We start from the raw sequence: 25,977 nt of genomic DNA on the forward strand, positions 1-25,977 counted from the left end.
CCTACTACCAATAGTTTTGGATAGATACCACCTAATCCAAAAAAATAAAACCCATACCCCCATTTTTATAACATTGCAATTTATTCTCCTATACTAAATAAAATAAGCCAAAAATAAAAAAAAACAACAAATTCTCAAGGGAAAGTCATAAATAATTGTGAAGAATCCCGTCTTATGGTATGATATTCAACGGTATCAAAATTGACGTTTTTGGTTTACCGATCGTAATGTCAACCATCGAAAGCCCTAAACCACAAGCTATGAAAGACCCATTTTTCTTCATTTCATTGATCTAGAGAGGCCAAACCCAACAATTGGGTAAATTCATCTTCATTCTAATGTTTGAAAGAGAGAGAGGCCAACTCAATAATTGGTTGAATTTAGCTTCTATTTTACGTTCTCTCCTTTATGTAACCTACATGTTCCAAATGGTTATTGGTCTGAAGCTATTTTAACTGCTTGCTATTTGATTAACAGACTTCCAAGAGTAAAATCCTTAACGATGAATCTCCCCTTGAAATTTTGAAAAATAGAAAAATTGATTTGTCTCATTTGCGAGTATTTGGATACGTGCCTTATGTTCATGTGGCTGGGAACAACCGAGATAAACTTGATAAAGGTTTCAGTAGATGTTTTTTTTATGGATACTGCTCTACTCAAAATGAATACAAATGTTATGATTCCACTAACAGAAAAATGCATATTTTCAGATATGTTCAATTTGTTGAAATAGAGTCCTATTTTCATGATCATTGGAAAGTGGTTTGGAAAATATGACTCAATGGGTGTGTTCAAGATGACGTTTACCCTTGCCTAATATTAGTGCCAATGATATGTTCAACACACTCGGAATTAATCATGACGATTAAGTCGAAGTTGAAGATACATCTGAAACTCACCAAGCTAGCTTAGAAGAAGAAGACTCTGTGTGCCCCACTTGACCCCCCCTTGCACAGTTCTCTTCGTATCTCTCAACCTGCGTCTTGACTTCAAGATTTTTATATTTATCATGCAATTTCTTTTCTTGTTTAAAATCATATTTTCTATGAAAATATATATCCTGGCTATTTTACTTTTTTTAGTTCTATTTCTAATAATTATGAGCCAATTTATTGAGAGACATAAGGCTTAGTTGGTGGCAAAAAGATTTACCCAAACTTATGGAATCCGACTATAAAGAGACTTTTGCACCAGTTGCCAAGATGAATATTGTTCGTATTCTTTTATCGATTGTAGTTAATTGTAGATGATCTCTATATCAGATGGATGTTGAAAATGTCTTCTTACATGGTGACCTTAAAGAAGATGTCTATATGAGTCTTCCTCCAAAACATTTTAAAGAAAATGAGAAAGGCCTTGTATGTAAATTAAAGAAAGTTGTGTATGGACTTAAACAATCACCTCACATATGGTTTGCCAAACTCAACACAGCCTTGATGAGTGTCTGGTTTCTTAAAAGTTCGGTCGATTCTTCGATGTTCACAAAATGGGAAACTTCATATACAACAGTTGTACTCATTTATGTTGACGATATTATCATTAAAGTTAATGATAAAGAAAACATTATGAAACTTAAAAATTTACTTCACAAAAAATTTGACATCAAGGATCTTGGACAACTAAAGTATTTTCTCGGCTTTAAAGTAGCACATTAAAAAAAAAAAGATGCTTCATTTCTCAAAGGAAATATAAATTAGCTATGTTGAAAGAAATTGGGAAACTGTGAGTCAAACACGTTGACACTCCTGTTGATATTAATTACAAGCTTAATTCAACAAATGGAAAACGTCTTGAAGACATGGGCCACTTTCAGAGACTTGTAGGTAGATTGATTTATTTGATTGTGATATGACCAAATATAATGTATGTGGTTAGTCTTGTGAGTTAATTTATGCATAATCCTAAATCATGTCATATGGAGGTTGTTGATAGAATTCTCAGATATCTTAAGTCTTTACCTGATAGGTGTTTGATTAAAATATGGTCATAATAATATTATTGGTTATTATGATGCTAACTAGGCAGGTAGTCCAATTGACTTGAAGTTCACTATCGGCTATTGTATATTGGTCAGAATAAGCTTAGTTACTTGGAAAAGCAAGAAACAAAATATTGTTGCTCGATCCAATGCAAAGGTCGAATATAGAGCTATGGCTTCAACTACAAGTGGATTGATGTGGTTAAAATACCTACTTCGAGATATGGGGTTCCAAATGGTCAATCCAATGGAGATGTTTGTGATAATCAAACAGCTATGCATATAGCCTCTAATCCAGTACTTTTTCATAAAAAAACCAAGCATATAGAAGTTAATTGTCATTTTGTGAGAGAAAATGTTCTGTAAAAAATTGTTAGTACTCTTTATCTTCGAAGTGGAGACCAAATATTCACGATTCTCTCAATTAATTTTTGGCGATATGTATTTTATCCAATTTTTCACCCTCAACTTTTTGGAGCAAACCTAATCTATTACCAATATTTTGATATTTCAATATATTCTGACTAGCTAACTATAGTTCCAACCTGTAGTGGTACAAATTTCAGGTTAGTTGGTACGAGTTTCCATTTAATTGGTATGATACTGGAACGGTTTCATGCTATAGCTTTAGGGATCGATGACTGTAGTACACGAGTCGCATACCTCTTCTAACAGTTTTTAGGTAGACTATTTTTATATTAAAGAAAGGTTTCTATACTTTTTCCATAGCATAAAAGATATATACTTCCCCCTCCATCCAGCCGTCCAATTTAAGATCAAATGAACCAATGATCATTTGATCTAAATCTGATACCTCAGAGTGTTTTATTTTTAGTTTTTTTTCAACTGATTATAGAAAAATAAAATTTGATACTATCTTCTCAACATACGTAAAACGAATATTAAAAAGAATTTTTTGATAAAATATAATTACCAAAATACTCCTTGAAACTTTCAGGGGTTTTTTGATCATTTTATTTTATTCAGAATATTTTTTTATATTTTTTGCAAGTGCGAGTTTAATAAAGGAGTGAGTACCCAAAATTTGGTGTCCAAATAATTTGTAAATAAAAAAATAAAAAATAAAATGATGTAGAGACATGATATTGTGATTGGGGCCATCTCAGCCATCCATTCAAAATGGACAGTTGGATGAAGGGAAATATATAAATTTTAAGCGCAAGGAAAAGCATACAAGCTTGTCCTTTATAATATACTAACCCTGCAACTACTTACAGTTTTAATAGCATATATTAACCCTACACATGCAAAACGAAAATTGAGTGTGTCAAGCCATTCCACACTATTAAATAGATGAAATGATACCAACTTAAGAAATGTGTCATTAGCATGAAAATATCTCAACCCATAGTTGTATTCAGGCAAATGAAGAAAACTACCCTCGTGTAAAGGTGACATAACACATTATTGGAAAAACGGGTATTTATAGGTAATTGAACTATGCTCTTCAATCCCATGCACGTGTCTGTGTTAACAATACATATCCGGCAGATTTTATTGTACGGCGGGTCAAAGCCCTATTTAAGAATATATTTAGGGCCACAACTTTCGGGGATACAACAGTGAATGACCAAAAAAAATAAATTAATTAATATACATTCGGTAGAAGTAACGTCCAAAAATTGAACGGATATCATGCCAGATCGTGTTAAGAAACTCAAATATGCAATTTTTTTTGTTGATTTCAAAATATTAAGAAAAAAGAAAAAAAAAACAATCACTCATCTGGTGATTCTATAGTGAAACCTAAAAGTTTTGATTACGAAATTACTTCTTTGTATTTACCCGTGTACAGTGAGCTCTCACGGGGACATGCTGTCTGTGTTCATCCAAAAATATATACATACATCCACACATATCTGATGATAAAAAATAAAATATTTTTATACATAAAGCAGCATTCTGAGATTCGGATATGAGCTAAAACATGGCACAAACCTGAAGTTGTTTTAGCGCATAACTGAACCTCACAAAAGCAGTCTCATCATTCCATGACGCAATATACAGATTTCAATATAAAAACCGAAATAAGCCACAGGATTATTAAGTTACAAGAAAGAGCACAAAGACCAATGAAATACCAGCCCTGACACAAAGAAAGATTAAAAATAAGTCCAAGAAAATGCACAAAGGCCACCAAAATACAAGCCAAAACAGGAAAAACAGGTATCTCTTTGGTATTGGAACCTCTAAGAAGGGAAGCACTACTGCTTCACAGTATCTGACACATTATTAGGTATATCCAGGGCCTTCTCTTCAAAAATACTCCACCAAGATCTGCATCTAGCAGCAACACACATTTTGAAGACACCGCAGGTAATTTTCATGAATTTCTCATAAGACCAAAGATAAAGCTATAAATCTCTGCAGTCTGGACAACCTTTCTATAGGCCCACCTACCTGATTATGTTGCATGTTATCCAGCAATAAATCAATATATGTTCCGAATCAATCTCAACAAACTTTCTGTCAAATGTGATGATCTATCTTCCAAGACAATAAAATCAAGCCAGCCAAGCAATCATGAAATTTCATTAGCTTTGAATAAATTATCTGGCAATCTCACCAAACATGGATAAAAGGTGCAGACTACAAGGAATGAACTCACTGGGTTTCTTCCACTTTAATACCATGAATAGCAGTTGTAGAGTGGGAACACAGGGACTGCATCAATGAATCAAGCAATATGCAAAACAACTGACAATGTAGAGAGAAAGCGAGAAAGCAGCCAAGTAGAGAGATAATTTGCAGCTGCTATAGAGAGTGCAGGTCTAGCTGCCCACCAATGTAGCAGGGTGGGGTGGGGTCCAGATTGGAGGGGTGGGAGGAGAGTATTGGTGCATGATATGCCTATCAAATAGCATGCGACCAATATAACTTTCTAAACTACTCTTTACATGGGATTTCTATTTCAAAGACTAGTTCCAAATAAAAAAACTCCCAATAAGACTTCAAAAGTTTCTCTTTTTTTTTTTTGGGAACTTGCAGAAACCAAAGTTTAGAGAACCACTTTTCTTTCGACACACTATTTGTAACATCCACCCACTTGTTTCCATAGAGGGGAAAAAAAAAAGAACCATTTTTTATTACTAGCAGCAGTAGTGTTGGACCACTGTTTTTTTCGACACACTATTTCTAACATCCACCCACTTGTTTCCATAAAGGGGAAAAACAAAAGAACCATTTTTTATTATTACCAACAGTAGTATATCTATTTATGAGTTGTTCAAATTGTACAAATTTTAACAATCTCTAGATCTATTTGCACATATAGAGTCATCTAATGAGCATTTTTAAACATGTGCATCTCTTATGTCATCGTAACGTATTCCATGATAAAAGCTGCTTATTATATTCCAAGTTTATGCTTCTAGATCACTCTCATGAGATGCCTTAATGTTCTTAATTACTTCAAGTACCCATAATGCATGAGGCACACTTGTGCCTAGCCTTCATGGGTCATGGCTTCAGATAGGTGATTTTATCACAACCAAAAATGTGGTCATAATGCCACAAGGGCTGTCATTGAGTAAGTCAGGCTCAAAAGTAGCAAAGTGGCGCCATGGTGTACTAAGGCTCAGAGTGCCTCACACAAACATCATTGGGTCACTCTAGGCCTTTGTGACTGATGACCCATGTGTGGCACTCTGGAACTTAAGTGACCATCGGGTCACCTACGTGGCACTCCAGGCATTGGTGCCCTGATGATGCTTGTGGGCACTTTCACATAGGTGTTAACAGGTCAATAAGGCTTCGAGTGCCACAGAGGCGTCCTGGGGTCATAAATCCATAGTGCCATATCGGTGTTATGAGGTCACAAAGGCCTAGAGGGCCACACAAGCATTATTGGGTCAAAAAAGTCCGGCCTGCAAATAGGCATGATCAGCTCACAAAGGCTCAAAGTGCCACACAATCGTTATCGGGTCACAAAGGGGGAGAGTGTCTCTCAGACATCATTGGGTCATAAAGGTGTGTGTCTCATAAAGGCCCATGGTGCATACAGGTATCATTGGGTCACCAAGGCCACAAATGCCACACAGGCATCAACGATCTACGGGCCATACCCACTACACACTCAAGTATGCTTATACTGATTCCCTTAGTCAATGGGTAACCATTAATCAACGTTATTAGGATAAATGAAACATCAAATTTGATTTTCCTCAACATAATACTTATAGAGCAGTATTTCCTTTTAATGTGTTGACCTTACCATGGTGCTTAGGGTGTTTTTTTTTTTTCTTGAACAATTAACCGTAGCTTTTCATTGATAAAATGAAAAACTACAACAAGGGAAAAACAAAGAAAACAGCAAAAGGAAAGGGGGAGAAGCAGAAGTAGTCCGAGGAAAGTCACACCGCTATGCCCCTGGCCAAAGCATCTGCACTTCCATTCCTCTCCCTATGGATGTGTACAAATTGAATCTCCCTACCACGAAGGCACATTTCAATACAGTCCCAGATATGAACCCACTGCCACAGGGTAGGAGAAGGTTGCCTACACCAATAACATTTACAGAATCTCCTTCAATGACCACCGAAGGTAAGTGTCGTCAAACCTGTTAACCTCATGAAAGAGCGCCCAAAGCTCAGCTTCATGGGCAGTGCACAGATGTAAATCACTGTGGTAGGACCAAATAGTACCCCATATATCCCTAAGAAGACCCCCAAAGCTGTCCACCCAACCATCTTCCCTCACACTGCCATCAAAGTTGAGCTTGACCCAACCAAAGGGTGGGGAAACCAACGACTATCCTTCAGGAACTTTCTCTTTTTCAGGGTCAGAAGCATATAAAAGTTAGAATCAAAGAACTCCTTTTGAAGGAGCTTGAAGGCAGACTGTGCATGGGCCATTCAACAATCGTCTTTAAGATGAAGGATTAAAGGGACTCAATATTTCTGTTTTTTCCTTCGAAACATCTAGCATTCCTCTCCTTTCATATTGTCCAAATGACTGCTGCCACACATAAATGCCACAAGTCTAGCCCCAGCAATGAGAAAAGGGGGACCAGCCATGTTGAAAGATGCCCGGAATGTGGCATGGCATCACCCAATGCCATTTGCATTTATACAAAAGCCACTCCCAGATACGCCAAGCCATGGGGCAAGTGAGAAAAATATGAGCAGCAGTCTCAACATCCTGCTTACAAAGGATGCACACATTAACAATGGGAACTCCCCTTAGTTGAAACTGGTCAATGATTAAAATACGACCCCAACCAAGAAGCCACAGGTAAGCTCTCACTCTGAGAGGAGCCTTGCACTTCCAGACTTTGAAGGAGAGGGAATCGGTCGGGATATATCTATCCACTAATAAACATTTATAGCACGACTTAACCGAAAAAACCCTAGAGGACTCCAGCTCCCAAATCACTTTGTCTCCTCTAGAAGGAGCAAGGCATAAATCATAAAGTTTGGACAAAAGTTGAGAGTACTGCTTCTCCACCACTAGATTCACCCTCCTGGTATTCAGGGACAGATTCCAAATAACCTTGTCTCCATGCATCCTGCCATATCACAAATCTTCGCAATTTTAGGGGTGCATTTGATGAAAAGCTCAGGAAGTTGGGACTTTAAAGGGCATACCCCAGACCATTGGGAATGCCAAAACTGCGTATCTATACCATTTCCAACCAGAACTCTGCTATAGGCCAGGAACAAAAGTCTAACAGAGTTGATACCCCTCCAAACAGCAGATGCAAGAGCCCCAACAGATAGTTTTTTCGGGATCAGGTGGCAATGATCCCACCCATATTTAGAGATAATGACCTAAAACCATAACTGTCCTTGTGAAAATGAGGCCCTCCACCACCATTTCGTGAGTAATGCATCATTAACTGTCCTGAGTCATCTAATTCCCAAACCACCTTCTTTTTTGGGTAAGCAAACACGTGCCATCTAATAAGATGTAACTTCTTTTTGTCTTGAGTCCCACTCCACAAAAAACTCCTCATCATTCTCTCTAGGATTTTAATCACAGTCTGTGGTGCTAGAAATAGAGAGAAGAAATATATTGATAGATTCGACATAGTCGCATTGATGAGGGTTACTCTTCCTCCAAAAGACAAGAATCTGCATTTCTATCCATCAAGTTTACTCTGAAATCTTTGAATGACTGGATTCCATTAAGCCAAAGTCAGGCGACCATCAGTGAGTGGAATCCCAAGGTAGTTGATCAAAAGGGTATCTCCTCCAAGCAGCTAATACCCATCAATGAGGTCTTATGTAACTTGACTTTAGCCCCAGACACTACTTCATAACATTTGACAAAGAGGCATAGAGATCTGATCTAAGCAAAGTGCCCGTCCACCGCAACAAAGTATCATCAATATATTGGAGGTGGGTGATGCATGGCCCTCTAGCAGACAGAGGTAGGCCAGATATCAAATTGCTTTCCACCACCCCAGCTAACATGAGCCTAAAAGACTCAGCCACAAGCGTGTAAAGGAATGGCGATAGTGGATCCCCTTGTCTTAAGCCTCTATTAGATTTAAAATAACCACAAGCCTTACCATTAATTAGCACTGAAAAATGTGCAAAGGATAGGTAGCCTTTAATCCATACTCTCCATTTATGGGGAAATCCCATAAGGTCCATAACCTTGCCCAAATAGTCCCATTCCATCCTGTCATAGGCCTTCTCAAAGTCAATTTTAAGCAAAACTCCCTTTCTCCCCTGGCTACGACATTAGTGAATAACTTCTTGAGCAATTAAAATACCATCCATAATTTGTCTACCCTTAACGAAAGCAAACTGGGGTCCCTTGGATTACTACTCCCATAACCTTCTTGAGCGTATTGGCAAGGACCTTAGAGAGGATTTTGTAGGATGAGGAGAGAAGATTGATGGTCCTGTAATAACTCCATATTCTGTTTCTTAGGAATGAGGGCAATAAAGGTAGAGTTTAAAGCTTTGGGGATCACTCCATCATAAACTTGCTTAGGGTGTCTAGTGATTGATATTTCTGCTTGGTTATTGCAATAGCTAGTTGTAGGGACCTTTTTCAAACCTAGCCATGGGAAAGAGGCTATGGGCAAGGAAATAAGCGCCTTCAAGAATGGAGCTTGGGAACCGGTAGATTCTCCTAAAAAGAGGAAGTTAGTTGGTTGTAAATGAGTTTATACTGTAAAGCACCAGGCCAATGGCACAACTAATAGATACAAGGCACTAGTAGTTCCTAAGGGGTTCATTCAAGCTTTACATAATAGAGTCAGAGACTATCAGGAGCCATTTGCTCCTGTGGCTACGATGAACTCCACATCCAAGCTGTGTCTTTCATTGGTCTCGGTGAGGACTCGATGTATCAGGATACAGAGAGTGGCCAATGCACCAATTGGATGTCAAGAATGTGTTTTTTTTTAAGAACTATAAGAAGTGTATCTGGTTCCTCAAGCTGGATTTAGGGCTCTTGGATATAAAGGAAAAGTTTTTAGGATTGAGAAAGGATCTATAGTCTCAAGCAGTTTCGCCGAGCTCAGTTTGAGAGGTCCAGTAGTTTTGTTCAAATAATTAGGTATACTCTAAATCATGCTGATCATACCTTATTTGTCAAACATACCAAGACTAGTACCACTGCAAAAACTGTATACATGGATGACATTGTTGTAACAGGTAATTATCATAAGAAAATTCAACAACTTAAGAGGTTGCCGGCAAGGGAATTTGAATTAAAGATAAGGGCCCATTGAAGTATTCTCTTGGGATGGAATTTACCAGGTCTAAGAGAGGAGTCTCTATCTCTCAATGGAAGTATGTGTTGGATCTCCTTAATGAAACCGCATTGCTTTGGGCTAAACTAGCTGATACTCCTATGGAACAAAACAAAAAACTTGACAACCAAAGGGGTGAACCTCTCGAAGATGTGGGGACATTTCAAAGATTAGTAGGTAGATTCATATATACCCCCTCACCAGTCCAGACATTCAATGGAGTGATTAGTCAATTCATGCATACTCCATGAACTATTCATCTTGAGGCTGGTGATAGGGTTCTTAGATATTTAAAATCACCAACAGGTAGAGGACTGCTGTTTTATAATCACTGTCATTTATGACTTGAGGCTCATACAGACTTAGATCGGGCTGGTTCTATTGTGGATGGTAGATCTACGTCAAGCTACTGTACCGTAGTTAGAGGTAATCTTGTAACTTGGAGGAGTAAAAAACATAGTCAGCTGTAGCCAAGTCAAGTGCAAAAGAAAAGTACTGATCCATGGCCAATGGTGCTTGAGAGTTACTATGTCTAAAAATTCTCCCACGAGAGCTTGGCTTTCCAGTGAAGGGGTCAATGTATTTGTATTGTGATTACAAGGGAGCTATCAATATAGCTCATAATCTGGCCCAACATGAACCAAGCACATAGAGGTAGATCGACATTTCATTTGAGAAATAGTTGCTACCTGAGAAATTCACTTCCCAAATAGAAGACCAGCTACTAGTATTCCCACCAAGGTGTCGGAAAACCTCGACTACAAGCAATCATAAGCAAGCTGGGCATATGATTGATACCTATGCACTATAGCTTGAGAGGGAGTGTTATGAATATCAAAGTCCATAGTTATTTCTCTAATTTGCAAGTCCCGAAAGACTTATTTATTCTTTCTCATACTTCGGGGCATTTGTGAATCATTATATTTGACATTATAAAAGGGTATTTGACATTGTAAAAGGGATGAGAGGGGCATATGCGCTGGTAAACCCAACTGGAAGCCTCCTCTCCTTTCTCTTCTCCAGATGACTTTCTCTTCTTCTCACCTTCTCTCTCTTCTATCTCTTCTCTCCCTAAGCCTCTACCTCTCACTCTTAAACCTTCATCTTCTTCTTTATTCCTTTTCATCTTTTTTTTTTTTGCCTTTGCTGCTGTATTTTTAACTTCTCAGCTATGGTTTTAGAGAGAGAAAGAGGTGATAGGGTTCCTATAGTTTCTAGGTTGAGAGAGACAGAGAGAGGATGGGGATCCTAAGGATTTTGTGTAGACTGGAATGTCTTGTGGAGCAGAACTAATGTAGAAAAAGGAAAAAAGGGGGAGTCACAGGTAAGATTGCAGAAATAAAGGGAGGAGGAAATGGGGACTTTATCGGATGCAGGGGCAATTCAAGATGAAGATTAAGAGCTTTTCCGGTAAGTGCAAAGCAAAAAAAAATTTACAAACAAAATTCCAACAAAAATTTACAAAAAAAATTTACAAAAAAAAATGTACAAGATTTAATATGCATAGGTGATAGTTCTGAAATGACTCGAACAAACGTGGCAGTTTCAAAGTTATCAAAAACTACGGTGGCAAAAATTAGGTTTTCCCTGAAAAAAGGATATCAAAAATGTAAAAATTTCTTTAAGGGGCACAGAAAATATCAATTTGCATTAGGCTGACATTTTGTAACCATAAAAAACATTTTCAAATCTTGGAGATGTTTTTAACAAGCAAGAAAAATGGATAGAGTTCTGGTCAAATTTCCAGATTGAGATATTTGAATTCAGATATGGCCTCACTCATACACAAAGACAAAATGCTGAACCTCACAAAATTTATTCCTTTTTGAGGATAACAACTTTTTTACTTGCGTTCGTAACCATGCAAGGATTATGCTTATAATGCCAGGCACAAGTCTAAATTTTAGCTTAGAGCTAGAGACATCCAAATTAGCTGACAAGCTCCCAACCCATGTGATGAAAGGTAAGCAATGTAGATGTAAAAAAATCTCAAATCTCCTCCATGACAAGGAACAAATCTGCTTTAACTTTTAACTAGATCAGTTCTGTTTTAGCTAGTTTCCAACTTATTCAAGTAAAATTGACATATTCTTTTTCAACAGAAAAGGTTGATGTCTAGTGTTCCACTGTTTCATAAGCCACGCGGACATTCAGACATTACCATGTGAGGTTAACACAACGCGCTCAGTATAACCATAACTCTCTCTCTCTCTCTCTCTCTCTCTCTCTCTCTCTCTCTCTCTCTCTCTCTCTCTCTCACTCTCTCTCTCTCTCCCGATTAAGACAACAAATATAGTAGATTGGGTAATGACTATGCATTCCTAACTTAAGAGCCATAGCAAATACAAGAGACATAAACGCAAATCCCCCTCCCCACTTCTCAATCTTCATCTTAATATTTAGAGGTATACCCATGAAGCCGTATTAGGAAGTGACTAAACCTATCCTAATTTTCTGACCATTCTTTGCTTTTTTAAGATCCCAAGTCTTGACGTGATTCTAGTTGAGCAGAAAAACAAAGTAGCATTTGAAACTGTTTCTCAATAACAATGCATATCCACATGAATTAAACCATTAATTGAAATGAAGATGGAAAATAAGAAAGAAACAACGAAGACACCACTTTGTGGTACTTACTCATAAAGACTCAGTTCATGGATATTGATTTGTATTGCTTGACTATGCTTGTAATGGCCTGTTCAACTGGCAATCTCTCTAGGCTAGAAGCACCATAAAAACCATGAACCCCCTTCGTGTTCTTTAATATGAACTCAGCTTCTTTGGGACCTGAGATAGGACCTGAAATAAGGGCCATACCATGGTTACTAGTTTTGGACTTGGAAATAGTTTTTCCAGGGACCAATACCCCAATCAAAATTTATTAGAAATTAATAAACTTTCACCTGATTTAGTTTTACCAGAAATAGGAGAAAAAGCAAAAACTCAGTAAATTTCTATCTGTTTCTTTTAAATATATGAATTACACAAAATACTAATACTATGAATTTCTTGATTTAGGTTCAAATTTACCCTAAATTTAGGCATAATAGCACAACCAACTAAAGTTGAATTCACAAAAATATGTTTTAATATCATAGCCATAATCTTCTATAATTTCAAAGGGCCTCCAAATAACCATTTTTTAACACATAAAACAAAAATCCATGAGCAATGAAAATAAAATAAAAAAGCACATGCTGGAAAATAAAGTACATTTGTTTTCCAACATATTTGTTTTCCAACATGTACTTTCGTTTCATTTTCATTGCTCATAATAAATATGATGTGTAGCTTTCTGGTAAAAGTTCAACTGATCCGTCTCATTATATAATAACCTACTGTTGGGACACAAGAAAAGTTTGGAGAACATCATCGTATCACAACAAATTGGAGACTATTCCCCAAAAATGACAATTTACAGCTATTTGTTGTAATTTCTGAAAAATATCTTCTTTTTTTATTTTTTTATCTTTTAATTATCATGGCTGTTTAAGAATGCGCAGTTTTTTATTTGTAAGGAATGATGTTCTCATGCATGGAAGGGGATTTTGCTTGGATTATTTCACTTGAGAGGCAATGTACAATGGAATATTGGTAATGGTCGGATGGTGAATTTTTGGATGGACCCATGATTAGCAGGTCAGTCACTTCCAGACTCTCACGATGATAACATTCAGGATTATTTGGGGACTGCTATAGGGAGTAGGGTCTCAGACTTCATCAGAGGAGTACCTCAAACTTGGGTTCTGCCACATCCCACATCTGTTTTTTTGAGGAATATATGGAGAGAGGTGGAGAACTATACTCTCCCTATACAGCCCAAGAAGGATTCACTGATTTGGATTCATTCTACTGATGGATCATTCTCTATTAAAAGGGCATGGGATTTTATTAGGCATCAAGGTTCATCACAGCCTATTTTCCATGCACTTTGGTCCTTGCATAACCGATTGCCCACTTTCTTCCTATTACAGCAACAAGTCATGCAACTAGACTCTTTATGTCCCTTTTGTAGTAACCATGACAACAATTTATTTCATCTATTATTCCAATGTACCTTTGCGCAGGGTGTACGGAAATCACTCGCCTGGAGATGTGGAAAAAAGTTCGTCGTCGGTAACTTTGTCCCTGATTTACTTAGGTGGTGATTACTTTTTAGGTTTAAATCACATGGGCTTCGCAACATTTGGGCATCCATGTTTTTTATGGCTATTTAGTTTCTGTGGGAAGAGCGCAACAGAAGAGTGTTCGAGTCAAGACCCATTAGGAGAGAACTTATTATGAAAAGGATTACCCTACACGTTCAGGCACTAGCAGAAGTTAAGAAATGGTCTTTTCATCTATCAGTAAAGGCCATCATTGGCAACCTTCGGATAAGTTGGCAGCAGCAGAGGGCTGAATCCTCTACTCCGGTTGCGTGGTCTCTTCCTGGGATTAATAATTATAAACTCAATATTGATGGTGCTTCCTTAAGAAATCCAGGTTCAGCAGGTGGTGGTGGAATTATCAGGAATAGTGTTGGCGGTTTTATTGCAGTTTTCTCAAAGCATTTTGGTTTTGCTTCTAATAATCATGCAGAATTCTTGGCATTTAAGGAAGGACTTCAATTGGTTATTCAAAGTAATGGCTTTCCAATTCAGATTGAAAGTGATTTGGCCCTGCTCGTGAATGTCATTCAGAATCAATACAATGCTCCATGGAGGCTAAAGATGATTGTAGACAATTGCTGCACCAGATTGTCCTCTCATCAATGGTCCATTACACATGTCTTTCGTGAGGCTAACATGGTTGCTGATGCCCTAGCTAAGAGGGCAGCTGCTGGCCTCGGTGCTATTGTCTAGCGCCATAGACCACCAGATTTTCTTTCCTCGCTTTTATTATATGATGTGGCTCAATTGCTCTACCATAGGATTGTACCTTAATTGTTTTTCTCTGCTCTTTTATTAATGAAAAAATGAGTAGGGGGCCTCTTCCCCCAGTGACTTACCCAAAAAAAAGAAATGACTGCACATTTGCGATTGTCATGTCAATTTTCCATTTTCAGTTCCCCTTTTTCTTTTGTTTCATGATTCATTCAATTTTTTTTTTTGGCATGTAAAATAAATTTTTCCGAATTCCTCTTATGTGCTCCCATGCAACATATGGACCAGAAACCAGTGTAAAACTGCAATGTACCTCCATGACAGAGCACTATAACTCTTGGATTGAATGCAGTTGCTGCATCAGCAATGGCTTGTACAAGGCAAACACTCTCTTCCAAGGTGACTGCTGTTTTTGCACCAATAGACCCTGAAGTGGTGAGTCCCATGTGCGCCACTATGATATTGGCTCCAGCTTTTGTCATGGCTACAGCTTCATCTTGATTGAAAGCATACGGTGTCGTCAAGAAACCCATACTATGTGCTTTCCGGATCATCTCCACTTCCAACCTTCATATCAAAATGACTGACTCATTTAACCAATTAATAACAGAGTACCATTGCCTCAATAAAGCCTTGTAAAGATTTATCTAGTTTAAAAAAGGCAAGTACACCATATAGGCATAGACCATTTAATAAAATGATAGATGATGATGGAGGGTGAGCATATGATTGGGGCCTGGTCCTGTTATGGGTAGTCACACTATCTTCGTAACCACCAATCATTTCATTTTCGTTTGTGTGTGTGGGGTGTGTGTGTGTGCGCAAGCGTATTTTGAGTGAGAGTGAGAGAGAGAGATTTTGACCAGTCAAAGTCAAAGTTATAAAATTAAGATGTGAAGTCGATTACTCATATCCCATTCCTGTCTCTTCTAGATTCTGGCGAAAGCCACCGTCATAAAGGCCAACAGTTGGGAAGTTCTGGACCCCTGCAAACCCAATGGATTCTAAGGTCCTTAGGAAATAATCCATCCGACGAAATGGATCAGTTCCACATACTCCAGCAAGAACTGGCACTCGCTTCACCACCTGCAACATGGACAAATAATGGGCCCTTTTTTAGCAAATTCCTAGTGTAAATCTCAGTTATAAATCTTGTGTTTCAGACCATTATTTGACATTCATCCTCTAAGAAACATACAAAATACTCAATATATGTTATATCCATGTAATTTCTTTCCTGAAAAGATTAAAACATTGTAGTCCTGGCTGTATTCTGAACAGAATTTCAAATGAATCTTCTAGCAAAGCATGTATGAACCTTAAGTTGTGGGTTCTAATATGTTTCTTAACTGTAAGACGAAGATTTTTTTTTAGTATAATCCTTATGTCTCCCATATAAAGAATTACATAAGATTTTTCTTGCCCTCTAAATTAAGGGAAGAACATAAATTAATCTATTTAGTAAAATATACCAGTCTTCAGAATTTTCAACACTATTTTCTATATATATTTTTTCTTCAATGTTACAAATTTTAGAACCCCACTGCATTCCTTTTTTATACTTTCTCAGTTTTTTCCTCTTTTACTTATTGAAATATTATGAATCCATTTTTCGTCATGCTCCCATGAAAAGCAAGTTCCAATGAGTATTGTTCAAATTCTCATTGGTATACAAGTAGTAGCAAAGATCTACAGATATTCTAGATATATAAAATCTTTGCCTCCATTTGAAAATCCACATCTGCTTGGTCCGATATCTAGGATCATATGGTTCTTATACAATTAATGAAAAATCCTTGATTAGCAACACAGAATAAACAAAATCCTAATTGTCTATTGTGAGGTTTTAAAAATGTGGAAATTGCCATTGTAACAGTACATAATGCTAAGTCTCTGGTCCATTAGGTTATGCAACAGGTGGGTCCAATATGTGTAAACAAAGAGTGAACTAAGAAAGCATGTTTTTGATGTTGTCATGTCTGCGATTTGTAACTCACAGGTAGAACCTCATTGGCCATCTCAAGCACCACAGCATTGGCATCTGCAAAAGGCAACAAACCAGACAAAGAGCCTCTTCCAGCCATTCTAAAGCGCCCGGAGTTATACAGGACTATAATATCTACACCTCCTGCTTCCTCAAACTTAGCAGATATTCCAGTGCCTGCACCAGCCCCTATTATTGGGAGCCCTTCCTCTGTTTGTTGCCACAGTTGCTGAAGTATTCCTTGGGTGCGTTCCAGAGTTTCTGAACAGGAAGGCTAAACTTTAGCATTTGTCGACATTTAGCATTAGCAGGTAGCAAAGAACATCAAGTCATACGCACAAGTTGTTCTAATCGAAGTTTCATTAATGAGAAAATTGAGCTATGAAAGAGGAGATAAATAGAAATCCTATGCAAAAAGTAGGTTTATATATATATATATATATATATTATATATATATAGAAAGATACTACAAAACGTCTATACGCGAAAATGAACAGTGTTTTCGCCTACCCTCATCACTGTCCAAAGTTCATCGCACGGTCACAATTGTCTGGTAGTGTTTCATTTTTCATTTTTCAAGTCATTCTGATTTGTATAAAAAAAATAAAAAATAAAATACTACCGGACAATCGTGACCGTGCGATGAACTTTACACTAAATTACTGTTCATTTTCGCCTATAGGCGTTGGGAAGGCTTTTCTTATATATATATATATATATATATATATATATATATATATATATATATATATATATATATATATATATATATATATATATATATATATATATATATAATTTTAAAGGTTGACAATTATGCAAAAAGAAGTTTAAAAACTTCTATATTGATCACATGCTATTTAATAGGGCATATCATAAACACATGGAATACTCTCTCTCTCTCTCTTTCTCTCTCTCTCTCTCTCTCTCTCTCAACAATTTCTCAATCTCTGGTCCACAAAAGTGGACAGATTTGAGCAAGGGTTACTGATTGGTTTTTAAAATCATGAAAAGAAAAATTGAAGTCTAACCACCATAGAATCAGGTATTTATTTGCGATACTAACATTAATATTGATGTAGCTTTTTTTTTTTTTTTTTGAAACTGTTAACATTAAATTACGAGTATAAGAGATTACATTATACAAAAGCGCACACACTTTGCCTAGAGGCCACAGGTAGAGGTCTGCAAACCCCAAAAAAGAAAAAGTAAGACTACTATTTCAATACATAGATTGAGATAACATATCAAAAAAAGAAATCCTGGTAGCAGCGGTTATTGAAAGGTGGACTATGTGATAAAGCACAGTGCATATAATTTAAAGTTTTCTTTTCTTTCACCGGCAAGATTACTTACAATATCCATTTACAAATAAAATCACTCTTGAAATAAATAAATAAAACCGATTCTCACTTGCTACCACTTAAATACAACTCATTCATTCAATAAATATAAACTTGACAATTTGCTTTATGAGAATAGAAGAGTACAATAAAGAGATACAATAAAACAAGTAAAATTGTTGGAGACTACCTCGACCGGGCTTAGTACACCCCACGTCGAGTCTTCTCCTCCCAATAGTGCTTTGGATCAATGATCGGTCTCTTAATCTACTAAATGTGGCAAAACCCTCTCAAAGGCATATAGATCTCAATCTAGAACCAAATTGCTAAAGCCTCAATGCCTTAGGTTTCTTCAAGCTCCTTGGCTTAACCTTAAAGAGAAGAGACTAATCAAGAGAGAGAGAGATATCTAACTAGCTAGGGCGTGCCCCCCTTGTTAGAACCCACCAAAAGAGAGAGATAACCCTAGGTTGGGTGTGACCCCTAGAGAGAGAAAGAGAAAGAGCTTAGAGAGAGCTCTTAGAGAGAGAAGAGGTGTAGAGAATTATGAGGGGAGAACCTTTAATTATAGATTTTGTTATGCCCTAGGGTTTGCCATCTTTAGTGAGATCAAATCTAGACCGTTGATCTAAGGAGACTTGAAGGGTGAGAGATGTGAGTCATCCATTCATTAGATCCACCATCAAGATTCATATGAAGGCGCTAGAACCTTATCCTCTATTTCCTAAACCTATTCCCATCAAATATTTAAATAAAAAAATATCAGTCATACTTTCTCTCTTACAAATTTTCATTCCTTATTCACATAATCGTTGATCAATCAAAATATCTTAATTCACAAGACATACTAAATTTCATTTTATGGATTCCTAATGCAAGTAGGCTTTACAAAAAATAGAAAGCCAACTTGCATGGAGGCTTCTTACAATTTTTAGCAAGTAAAGCCCACCATGGGTGGGGCGCGCCACCCTAGGTAGCCCCTCATAGGCTCCATCTAATCTGGCCCCCGTGTCACATGGTGGGTGCCACATATTTTAATAAATATTTTAAATTAATTTTTAGAAGAACATAGAATTTATTTCTCTTTGATTATTTAAAACATTGAAAATTAATTTTTTTTTATTAATCCAAATGATAAAAATAAAATATCAAGAGAATCACAAAAATTCAAATAATCGTTCTAAAAACCATATAACATAAAATTAATTAAAATAAATTAATTTTGATGGGAATCGAATCCGTATAGGTCTGGGAATTATTAATATAATGGAGCACTCCACCTTCAACTGTGGACCACGATCCACACTAGCTTTCTCAAACTGACCCAGCGGGTCTCATGACCCTCAGTCCACTGCAGGAGTTCATGATTAGGCCACCAAAGTCAACCAATAGGCTAGGGGACACAATCCCAGTTTATGAATTTCAGATTCTCCCCTAGAGACAAATCTATGGTCCTCCAGATCATGATGCAACCACAGCCCCATGGTGCATAGGGGTAATCTCTCGCTCACGTACAATCTTCACCCTCAATGGTGGATTGCTATCTCAATATGGCTATCTATGTACAAGTCATGTAATGTTACTATGATGAGGTTTTCGCACTGTCTCTAATGGCTAGCCATCACACACAAGGGCCACACAGTCTCTCGACTCATTCATCCGGGCAAACACCGACCTCATCGAGGCTGACACACTAAACCCTCATCGGTTTAACTCTATGCTCACGTTCCTTGGGTTTTCCAACTCGACTGGCTTAGCACGTCGAGGCTAGTCCGAGTATCGACAAATAACATTTGCCTAGTATGGTCCACAAGAGGACCACTCCCACTAAGTTTATGTTTCACTACATAAAATGCTTATATAAGCTTTCATAAGGCCTTTAATGGCCACATAAATCCAACATCTCCTACTTGGCCTTAAAGGTCGTACAATCTCTCTTTCTCACATTCTCATCCCCCCAATTACGATCTCTCTCTCAAGCATTTTTCACTTATTTTCTCTTATTACATTAATCATGGATTTCGCCCTCAATCCTTTCACAAAGGACTTTATTGAGGCAATACCTCTTTCTCTTTGCTACTCGGATCTCATCCCGAATATGGTCGTAGTCTATGTTTCATGTCGCATCACGAATCATGGATTTGTCGCAGAAGATCATAACATACCCTTATCGCATGGGGTCGTATCTTCAGGGGCTCAAAGGAGTTCTTCAATCAAGTTGCTCCCTTTTGTAGCCATACAACTAGAGCCACATCCGGGTTCCAGGGTGAACAACATTATAGCATGTTATTCCAGCTAGCCCATCCAACACAACAAGTGCTCCCACTAGAATATTGAGTTTATCTGAATCTTTCATGATAGAGTACCTGTATATATCCAAGAGCTAAAAAGAATCATGGGACTTTAACAGCTCCCACTCAATTCTAGCACAAATAACATATACATTCTCAGCATTTTTATGCCTATGTCATGAGGTAGTATAGCAAGTCTAATGCCAAATAAATAATTCAATGCCCATTGGTTTCACAATATGAAAAACCTTCTTGAACCACAAAGGTTCAACCACACTAGTCTTCTTGGTAGTAAACCCATACAAACTAAGTTATCTAATCCACATAGCATGTGTCAAGGAGACCTACCAAGATGGCCTTCCTATAACATTTCATATGGTTCATGGTTTTAAGTAATCGAGGATTCTAAAAAACTCAAAAAAAGGTCACATAATTGGTACAATGAAACATGAGTCATGACATATGGGTATTTAAAACAGTTCATAAATAAATGACACTTTCTCACATGTACATAAATAACCCAATGCTTTTTCCTTATATCAAAAACTCTTAACTTGGTATATTTTCATAAACGATAGTTAGAAAATAGCAAAAAAAAAAACATTTTTCTTAAATACTTGCTAGACCTCGCAAGACTATGGGGTTTTCTAAAAACCATATCCATAGACTTAGGTTTTTCACAAATGATCCAATTTAATTTTAAAATACATACTTAGTCTTCATAAATCATTTTACCGCATCCACCTTTAATTACTTACCAAGTCACGTTTATAGCCACAAAAACAAATCATAAAGTCCATCTTATAATTTTATCCAAAATAAAGCATGACTAAAGAATGGTTATCAAAACCTGATAAAATACTTCTTATTGGCAAATATGGAGACATTATCATGAGATCATCATCACATACAACACATCATATTACTGGACATTATTGGGAGGATGGTCACTAAAACCAGGTTCCATCGGAACACTCCCTTCGTGCTTACATATTTGAATGAGCCACAGACATCTCTCGTGTTTCATACTTAAGCTCATAGTCCTTGATCAAGCTACATCCCCGTGTGTATCACTATCTTAAGTAGTCCATAAAAGCACAAGGAGGTATTAAAACACAGGGTCTTAAAAAAACCTGGCTCTTTCAAACTTGCTAGCACTTATTTTATAATGTTCATACACTCCAGTCATATTCATAAACAAACAGCCAAAATATAATTAAAGAAAGATATAAAACATTAATAGAAAAGGTTACTGAATCCTTTTTCCCTATATAACCTTACCATGTAATGTGGGATAGATTTCATACCTCAAAACCATGTAGTGTGGTACCTAGGCTTTCTTGATTCTTTGCTTTTATTTGTTGACGAACTTTTGTGATCTTGGAAGAGCACACAATTGATGAAGAAGCACTTGGTCATCATCTTTTACATGTCGATAAAGCATCCACCTCTTCGACCTTTGAATTCTCCCTTACATTTATAATAAAATACTCTTCTTCATGTCATCACCCCAAAAATTCACAATCTTGATATTCCCATTGATCACAGGGTTTCCATGCTGCCACTAAGGCTCTCTACACATCGCTTCATTGCGAATAGAAACCAATATGTTTTTTATAGGTATTGTTTTTCTTCTTTCTGCAATTCCCAGATTGAGCACCCTTTACATAGAGTGCCATATCTCACCAACACTATATTACCTCTCTTTGAAATTTTTAGTATAAACCATACTCATGGCACACTATAAAAACCCCTTTAAATGAGCCGTTAAAATGACTTCCATTATAAGAATACAAAGATGTGTCTTACCATACCAATCTTTTAATTTACTGCAGAATAGAATATGAGCATCACATGATAAAAATATAATATCTCTCAACTCATAAAGGGTTTATCTCTGAAACTTCTCGAGTATTGAATACTCAAGAATACATAATAGTTCTCAAATCCATTCCTAAATCACACAATTTATTGAGTCTACGATTTAGCGACATTCATGTCACAATACAGTTTCACAGCAGAAAATCAGGTTACGTATCTCTTAATAAAATAATTGTTTCACTCAATTCACAAAGGATTTCTTCCTCAAACTTTTTCTGTTGAAAACTAAACTCAAAACCATTGTGTGAAAACCAAATAATACTTTTCTTCAGCAAAATAAATAAGTGACACTCACGTCACAAAATATATCACACTCCAGAATTCCAGGATGAACACTATCTAGTAAAATTGTCTTTTCTCTCTATCCATGAGGAGTTTCCTTTTCAAACCCTTTTTGTTTGAAAGTAGACAAAAAAGGCAACAAATATCTTTTTTCAGGCCTCATATCACTCTGTTAAGTAGGCTTGACAAATATAGATATTCACATCTCAATGAAACACATCAAACTACAGAAATTCAGGATGACCTCTCTCCAAGCAAAAATTTTTATTCCTTATTTCCCATAGATATTTCTCTCTCAAATAATTTTTATTAGAAACTAGACTTAAAATGGCAGTCTAGAAACTTAGAGTAGGCCTTAAAACAATCTGTTAACAATGGAAATAAAATCATGAACTTCCAAGTCATTGAAACAGTTTTCATTGAAGAAAAGAGCACTTGCGAACCTTTCAATAAAATGACCATATCTTTCAAAGCACAAGAGTTTTCTTCATGAAATTATTTTTTCTTGAAAGTAGAGTCAATTTGAGGAGTTACAATCAAATTTTATCAAAAAATAAAATCATTTGATCGGTGGAAAACTTCATGGAACTCATTGGACCGTTCTTGAATTTTGCAGGTCAAACTGACACCCCTCTGATGAGTCCATAACTCCCAATTCCCAGAAAATATCCCACTAAAATTTTGCAGGTAGATCCTACTTTAAAAAACATATAATATCACTGAAGTATGGAATAAATAAATACCTCATTATCTTCTTCATATGATTGCTCCAAAACAGCACATAATACCTTATTCTACAGAGTACCTTTTCGGTGTTTGACCATGCCAATAATTCTTCCGAATGTGCATCACTTGACCACAAAAGTCATTGATTTTCTTATATCTCATTCCCAACTCACCAAAAATAGTGAAATAAAAGAAATAGGGCAGCAAGTAAATTTAGCTCTGATACCAATAAAACGTGGACTATGTGATAAAGCACGGTGTATATAAATTTAAAGTTTTCTTTTCTTTCACCAACAAGATCACTTACAATGTCCAATTATAAATAAAATCACTCTTGAAATAAATAAATAAAACCGGTACTCACTTGCTACCACTTAAATACAACTCTTTTATTCAATAAATAAAAACTTGACACATTGCTTTATGGGAATAGAAGAGCATAATAAAGAGAAAAGATAAAACAAGTAAAATTGTTGGAGATTACTCAACCAGGCTTAGTACACCGAACGCCGAGTCTCCTCCTTCCAATGGTGCTCAGGATCAATTATCGATCTCTTAATTCTACTAAGTGTGGCAAAACCCTCTCAAAGGCATATAGATCTCGATCTAGAACCAAATTGTTAAGGCCTCATAGTCTTCCTCAAGCCCCTTGGCTTAACCTTAAAGAGAAGAGACTAATCAAGCGAGAGAGATCTAACTAGCTTGGGCATGCCCCCCTTTTTAACCAACTAGAGAGAGAGAAAGAAGTTCTCTTACTTGGGGCGTGTCCCCCCTTTTTAGAACCCACCAAGAGAGAGTGATAACCCTAGGTGGGGCATGGCCCCTAGAGAGAGAGCTCTTAGAGAGAAGAGGTGTAGAGAACTATGAAGGGGAGAGCCTCCATTTATAAATTTTTTTTGCCTTAGGGTTTGTCATCTTTAGTGAAATCAAATCTAGACCATTGATCTATAAAAACTTGTGGGTTGAGAGATGTGAGCCATCCATTCCTTAAATCTACCATCAAGATTCAAAGGAAGGTGTTAGATTATCCTCCATTTCTTAAACTTATTCTCATCGAATACTTAAATAAGAAAAATATTACTCGTACTTTTGCTTTTATGAATATTCATTCCTTATTCACATAATCTTTGATCAATCAAAATATCTTGATTCACAAGACATATTAAATTTCACTTTATTGATTCCAAATGCAAGCAGGCCTTATACAAAATAGGAAGCCAACTAATATAAAGGCTTCTTACAATTTTTAGTAAGTAAAGCCCCCCATGGGTGGGGCATGCCACCCTAGGTGGCCCCTCAAGGGACCCACCCAATCTTCCATTGTGATTTAAATAGGCCCCCATGTCACATGGTGGATCCCAAATATTTTAATACTTATTTTAAATTGATTTTTAGAATAAAATAGAATTATTTCTCTTTGATTATTTAAAACATTGAAAATTGATTTTTTCTTATTTTATAAATCCTAATGATAAAAATAAAATATCAAGAGAATCACAAAAATTCAAATAATAATTTCAAAAATCATATAACATAAAATTAATTAAAACAAATTAGTTTTTATGGGAATCGGATTCGTATAAGTCTAGGAATTATCAATATATTGGAGCACTCCACCTTCAACTGTGGACCACGATTCACACTAGCTTTCTCAAACTGAGCTAGTGGTCCCATGACCCACAGTCCACTGCAAGGGTTCATGATTGAGCTACAAAAGTCAGCAAACAGGCTAGAGGACACTCTCAATCTCTGGATTTCTGGTTCTCCCCTAGAGAGTAACCATGGTCCTCCAAACCATGATGCAACCACAACTCCATGGTACATAGGGATAATCTCTCACACATGCACACGCTTCACCTTCAATGGTAGATTGCTATCTCGATACGGCTATCTATGTACATGCCATGTGATGTTACTATGATGAGGTTTTAGCATGTCTCTAAAGGCGAACCATCACACACAAAGGCCACACAGTCCCTCGGCTCACTCATCTTGGTAAACACCGACCTCATCGAGGGCTAACCCACTGAACCCTCATCGGTTTAACTTTATGCCCAGATGCCTTGGGTCTAACTTGACTGGCCTAGCATGTCAAGCCTAATCCGAGCATTGGCAAATAATATCAACCTAGTATGGTCCACAAGAGGACCACACTCCTATTGAGTTTATGTTTCACTATATAAATTGCCTATACAAGCACTCGTAAGGCCTTTTAATGACCACCTAAACCCAACACTTATAGCAGTGGCGTCAAGGCTCCTTATTTAGCTAGATTGTCGGCCGCTTTGTTGGGCTCCCTCCAGATATGAGTCCATGAAACCTGGATACACCTGCAAACATCGAAGATTTCATCAAATATGGTCCAAAGTCTCTACAGTGGGGTTGCCTCTTGAAAGGCCCTGGAGATGACATTTTTGGAGTCCCCTTCGACCAATACAGAGCTCCATTCAGGATTAAAGCTTCTGAAACCTTCTAAGAGGGCGTGGGCTTCCGCCAAGGTGGAATCTGATAAACCAATGTGGGAAGAGAAGGAAAGAAGAGGAAGGCCCAAGTGGTTCCTGAAAATGCCCCTGATGCCTGCCGGAATCGGGGATGCCAAGGGAGCAACCATCGAAGTTTAATTTGGTCTGGCCTTATTCTGGGAGTCTCCAGGGAGAGGAGCGAGTGACCTGCCTAGGACGGTGGTGAAGAATGGTGGCCCAAAACATAACCAGCAACAGATACTTTCTAGAACTTGAAGCGGGTGGTTATGCTGCCCCCTAAGAATCTTATTGTTTCACTTTCTCCAAATTGACCAAAAAGTAGCCGCTATTTATGCTTTCCAGAGCAAAGTGCTTGATTTGGGTTGCAGACGAAAGGATGCTTGCTAGAAAAGCGGGGGGATCGAGGATGGTGTGGCC

The 25,977-nt window shown here is 37.1% G+C and overlaps 1 protein-coding gene across 6 annotated transcripts in view; it reads right to left on the reverse strand.

Annotated features, from left to right (window-relative positions):
• Window positions 1-3,991: 3,991 nt before the first annotated feature.
• LOC18422510 (TIM-barrel signal transduction protein) overlaps window positions 3,992-25,977 on the reverse strand; it is a 42,634-nt gene continuing 20,648 nt past the window's right edge. The window contains exons 6-11 of one of the 6 annotated variants that reach the window (XR_016052488.1): window positions 17,693-17,739; window positions 16,567-16,814; window positions 15,477-15,655; window positions 14,883-15,136; window positions 12,345-12,506; window positions 3,992-4,276 (exon numbers count right to left, since the gene is read on the reverse strand). Coding sequence is in view for 3 of the 6 variants with exons in the window: in XM_011625213.3 (XP_011623515.1) it covers window positions 12,355-12,506; window positions 14,883-15,136; window positions 15,477-15,655; window positions 16,567-16,814 (833 nt within the window). In the remaining 3 variants the exon portion in view is untranslated. Of the gene's footprint in view, window positions 4,400-12,344; window positions 12,507-14,882; window positions 15,137-15,476; window positions 15,656-16,566; window positions 16,815-17,692; window positions 17,740-25,977 lie in introns of all 6 variants that reach the window. The other 5 variants (XR_016052487.1, XR_016052486.1, XM_011625213.3 and 2 more) reach the window with 5 other exon arrangements.

This window comes from Amborella trichopoda, chromosome 3 (genome assembly GCF_054954075.1).
Source record: "Amborella trichopoda isolate Santa Cruz 75 chromosome 3, AtrichopodaSantaCruz75HAP2 v2.0, whole genome shotgun sequence".
Lineage (NCBI taxonomy): Eukaryota > Viridiplantae > Streptophyta > Magnoliopsida > Amborellales > Amborellaceae > Amborella > Amborella trichopoda.